General features: G+C 32.6%; 1 protein-coding gene across 1 annotated transcript in view; it reads right to left on the reverse strand.

Moving 5' to 3' along the window:
• The window catches only part of LOC106474340 (cell adhesion molecule 2-like), a gene marked incomplete at its 3' end in the record, with an annotated part of 26,128 nt that extends 20,970 nt beyond the window's left edge, over positions 1–5,158 (reverse strand). Inside the window, exon 1 of the mRNA XM_013935031.1 lies at positions 5,101–5,158. Coding sequence (XP_013790485.1) covers positions 5,101–5,158 — 58 coding nt within the window. The remainder of the gene's footprint in view (positions 1–5,100) is intronic.
• Positions 5,159–5,914: the final 756 nt, after the last annotated feature.

The following is a 5,914-nucleotide window of genomic DNA, read 5'->3' on the forward strand; positions in this document are numbered from 1 at the left end:
AGCCAATCCACTGCATGTATAATTCCTACGTGAGCCAATCCACTGCATGTATAATTCCTACGTGAGCCAATCCACTGCATGTATAATTCCTACGTGAGCCAATCCGCTGCATGTATAATTCGTACATCAGCCAATCCGCTGCGTGTATAGTTCATACAACAGCCAATCCGCTGCGTGTATAGTTCATACAACAGCCAATCCGCTACATGTACGTGGCCACATACTTTTTAACCTACAAAACACATCGTCTTTAGTTGTTTACATGGGGACTGAGATATAAACATAATTGTGTTTAATCGCCAACAGCCTGATTAGTTTAAATCTTCTGACACCACAGAGGACCGATGGGAAGGGATCAGAAAGTTCTTGAAGTAACTTGTAATTGTGAAACGCTAGACGTTTCTAATTTTCCACAGGAGAGAAATTAAATGACCGGAAGAACCAGTGGTGGTTGATGAAACGTTAAAAATAATAAATCAAACTGTGATATTGACGAAATAAATCTTGTAAGGTAGATCGAATCCAAGATGTTGAAAAAACTGATCAAAACATAAATACTTTGAGTTTCTTTTATAGTAGTAAAGTAAATGAGCTTTGTACTAATCTCTGAAAATATCGGCCTAAAACATAACAATAGATGTAAATTAATGGTAAAATATCGGGGTAAAACGTAACAATAGATGTAAATTAATGGTAAAATATCGGGGTAAAACGTAACAATAGATGTAAATTAATGATAAAATATCGGCGTAAAACGTAACAATAGATGTAAATTAATGGTAAAATATCGGCGTAAAACGTAAAAATAGATGTAAATTAATAGTTTACGCCGATATTTTACCATTAATTTACATCTATTGTTACGTTTTACGCCGATATTTTACCATTAATTTACATCTATTGTTACGTGTAAAACGTAAAAATAGATGTAAATTAATGGTAAAATATCGGCGTAAAACGTAACAATAGATGTAAATTAATGATAAAATATCGGCGTAAAACGCAACAATAGATATAAATTAATTGTTTATATGCAAACCTAATCAGGCTCAGGTTACTTGAACTATCTGTCATCAGTTTCATTCTGAGCTAACGTCAACCAATTCATGAAACACTATACAAAGCTGATTCTAAGCTAATGTCAGCTAATACGTGAAACACTATACAATGCTAACTCTGATGTTGAAACATCCCATTCTTTCCCACAGACTTACATTTCTGATTTAAAAAAGTGATTTTGAAAATGTTTCAGAAACAAAATTAAAAAGTATCTAACGAGTTTCGAATTTTATAAACTTACAATTGAAACATTTTTTTGGACTCACACCTCTTTTATACCAGACTGGCAAAGGTTATAAACAATGTGTAGGCCTGAATTTCGATATGTGAACGTGATATAAAGTTGTTGGTCGGAAGTCATATGGATTTTATGATATTTTCAGAGTATTTAAGGTTAAACAACTTGACTTGTGTTCTGTGACTGAACAGTCTTGTTTGAGAGAAAAATATATGTGTAAAGGAACATTTATGTCGGAACAACAAACGACAGAAAGAGCCATGTTTTTTATTCGAAAATTAAGATTGCTTAAATGAATTTAGACGTTTGAATATATTTAATTTTCAGGTTCATTATATATTCTAAACTCATCTTAAAAACAACCGGACTTGTGTTGTACCCATTCGAAGAGCAGACTTGTTTTCCATAGAACAAACGTTCAAGTTCAAAACTAAGCTAAACGAAACACAAGTATATTATTTAGCACAGTCTCTGTGTTGAATTATGTACATATTTATAAATGTTACTTCAAGACACAACAAAATGTTTAGATAACACTGAAGTGATAAACCGCACATTATTTGTGTTGTTAGAAAACGCTTGTGTGTTTATAACACTATAACAATCAACTGTGTTATAATTCACAAAAGTCTGTGTTGGATAACATAACTTGTGTTGCTGTAAAACAACAGCGTTTGTGTTAATATATAACCCAAGTTTTTTACAAAAAGAACTACCACTTTTTGTTAAATAAAATCTTTGTTGGGAACATTAATTACTTTTTATATAAAATAACTCTCATGATCATAAATTTCTAAGAAATTCATATTTTCAGAAATGCGATTACACAAACTTTTGTAATGATATTTATAAATAATTCCTAACATTTCTTTCTCAAAAACAAGTATTATCGTGTTAAACTAGAAGCTTATCCAGTATATTTCGTAATGTTGAAAACTAAGAGAAAAGTTTAATTATGAATAATTTTTCTACCGATTTCTAGCGCTAACGGGTCCTCCAGTAACTCAACGGTAAGCGTGCGAGCTTATGACGCTAAAAATATGGTTTTGAAACAGTAAAGGACAATGAAAGTTTGAAATATTTTCAGAAATAAATTATATTTCTTAAACTTAAAGAAGATCACATAAAAAAGAGAATTCAGTCTGTAAAACGTCAAGTACTTTGATATTTTCTTCTGTTGGATTTCATTGTTACATCGTGTGTTTGTTGGATTTCATTGTTACATCGTGTATTCGTTGGATTTCATTGTTACATCGTGTGTTTGTTGGATTTCATTGTTACATCGTGTATTTGTTGGATTTCATTGTTACATCGTGTATTTGTTGGATTTCATTGTTACATCGTGTATTTGTTGGATTTCATTGTTACATCGTGTATTTGTTGGATTTCATTGTTACATCGTGTATTTGTTGGATTTCATTGTTACATCGTGTGTTTGTTGGATTTCATTGTTACATCGTGTGTTTGTTGGATTTCATTGTTACATCGTGTATTCACTACAGAAAGAGGTACAATGAATCTGAATATTGATAGTAATTACTGTGTAGAAGTTTCTTTCGGAACTTTATTCCCCCAGAAGACCGGATTGATGAATCCCCTATTCACCTGATGAAAAACATCTGTCTGAGGATTGGACTGATGCGTCTTCTATTCTTCTGGTGAGCAACATCTGTCTGAGGATTGTCCAGAGGGTTGGATTGATGTGTCTTCTATTCCCCTGACGAACATCTGTCTGGGGATTGAACTAATACGTCTTCTACAACATAGTAGTAGTAACTTCAAACCTAAAACTTTTTGTTTGATACTAAATATTGAAAAGTAATTAATAAAAACTTTATCTTAGTTACACGAATGAGCAAGTTTAAAGTTTAGTGTTCAACATCTGAGGAACTGGAAAATAGAAGTCTTCTCTGGATGTTCCAAATCAGAACAAAATATTGTAGCTTAATTAACCATAAAGAGGTTTTAAAAATTCAAAAACATTTTCTTGTAAAGTTTCCAACATCACCCCCCCCCAAAAAAAACAAACCCGTTTCCACAATATTTCTTGTATGGCTTTTGTGGTGGAAGTTTCTTTTGTTCTATTGAGGTTTGAGCCCAGTTGGCAACGTTGACAAGGGTTTGATTGATAAGTGTGTTCTATAATGACACATCGAACGAGAGAAATGCTTTCATTCAAACCAGAGCAACAAAAGAACAAAGTCCCATTTTATTTCCGACACAATTTTCTCAAGAAATTCGATTTTCCATCACCAATTGCTTACCTTCTAACTGCAAAATGTTGAGGCAGGCGTGGAAAAAATGACGAGTTTATTTCATCTACACTCAAGAAATGTATTCATGTATTCCATGTGCTAAGATTATTTATGTACTCCATATCCTAATACTGTTTAGAAATGTACTTGTGTAATCCACCTGCTAAAACTGTTTAGCAAATATAGTCATGTACTAGAACTGTTTAGAAATGTATTCATATACTCCATTTTCTAAGACAGTTTAGAAATGTGTTCTTGTACTTCATGTGCTATAACTGTTTATACATGTATCAATGTACTCCATGTGCTATAACTGTTTATACATGTATCCATGTGCTAAGAGAGTTTAGAAATGTGTTCTTGTATTCCATGTGCTATAACTGTTTATACATGGATCCATGTACTAGTTTAGAAATGTATTCATATACTCCATTTTCTAAGACAGTTTAGAAATGTGTTCTTGTACTCCATGTGCTATAATTGTTTATACATGTATCAATGTACTCCATGTGCTATAACTGTTTATACATGGATCCATGTACTACAACTGTTTATACATGTATCCATGTACTCCATGTGCTATAACTGTTTATACATGTATCCATGTGCTAAGAGAGTTTAGAAATGTGTTCTTGTATTCCATGTGCTATAACTGTTTATACATGTATCCATGTGCTATAACTGTTTATACATGTATCCATGTACTAAAAGAGTTTAGAAATGTGTTCTTGTACTCCATGTGCTATAATTGTTTATACATGTATCCAGGTACTCCATGTGCTATAACTGTTTATACATGTATCCATGTGCTAAGTGAGTTTAGAAATGTGTTCTTGTACTCCATGTGCTATAACTGTTTATAAATGTATCCATGTGCTATAACTGTTTATACATGTATCAATGTACTCCATGTGCTAAGACAGTTTAGAAATGTGTTCTTGTATTCCATGTGCTATAACTGTTTATACATGTATCCATGTACTCCACGTGCTAAAACTGTTTATAAATGTGTTCCTGTACTTCATCTCCTGACTGCTTTTGAAAATATTATTTATAAAACCACATAAACTTATTTATTTTTTTATATATATTTATTCGTTTTTAAGCGCAAAGTTACTTAAAGGGCTATCTGTTCTGTGCCAATCGTGAGTATCGAATCTATATTTTTAGTATTATAAGCAGTTAAACTTACTTCTGAGTCTTAATTGTTATTTATGTTTATTACACATATCAACTTAATAAAGAAAAGATCGTTTTCTCAATCACACAAAATAATTGACGTTATAATAGAAAATACTTGACCAGAGTTATCGTGAAGCAAACGCCATATTTAAAATTGTTTGTTTGATTTCACGAACAGTTACACAATTTTTAACTGAGTCACTAGTTGGAATGTTGGGCTTTAACAACGAATAGTGGGATTAACTGTGACATTATAACATTCCCACGACTAAACAAACAATCCAATAATAGCTTTGATTGTCATCCCTATAAAACAACGAAGGCCTCGAAATTCAAAGCGCGTTTTTACGGTAATGGGACGCAAACCTTGAATCCTCATTTTACAGTCTGGGCATGCTAACCGCAGGCCACGTTCTGCCCCCATATTTAACATGATTATATTTTAAAAGTTCCGACTAGCAATCTATGTATCAAATGTTTAGTTCCATCACCGAACGTGCTCCACATTTCATCCTAGGAGGCGTTATCATGTGACGGTGAATCCCACTTTCGTTGATAAAAAGTACCTCAACAGTTGGCGGTGGGAAATTTTGAATAGCTGCTCTACCTCTAGCTTATAACTTAATCCTCGAGAAATAACTTGAACATTAGGGTTAACGCAGAAAACCCTCGAGAAATTCAACAAATAAACAACCAAATAAAAATGTTCCCCGCACTTTAAGTTGTGGATGTATTATAAGAGTGACAATCAATACCTTAGCGTAGATGGTAGTTGGTAGGGTGCTGCAGACTTGCTACCTTCCCTCTGATCAGTAATTTAAATTTAGGGTCGGCGGCAGGTAGTTGAAGTAGCTTTGCCATAATTACAAAATACAAATAGATTGATAAGAATTTTGACGTTTATTCGGGAAACTCGGAAAGATACGGAGTACGTACATTTAAACATTTACAAATATTTGAATTACACAAAGGGAAAAGTTCCTTGATTGCGTAAAATTTAAATTTAACTCTATTTTCTGAATATAAACAACAAACCATCACATTATTAAAGTTCCTCGCGAACAGCAAAGCCAAAAGATTCAGTAAATATGTCGTTCTATTTACACAACAATAAATGTGCAATACTATAAAAACTAATAGAATAATAAACAACAAACCATACATACTTATTAAAGTTCCT

This window comes from Limulus polyphemus, unplaced genomic scaffold, assembly GCF_000517525.1.
Source record: "Limulus polyphemus unplaced genomic scaffold, Limulus_polyphemus-2.1.2 Scaffold7093, whole genome shotgun sequence".
Classification (NCBI taxonomy): Eukaryota; Metazoa; Arthropoda; class Merostomata; order Xiphosura; family Limulidae; genus Limulus; species Limulus polyphemus.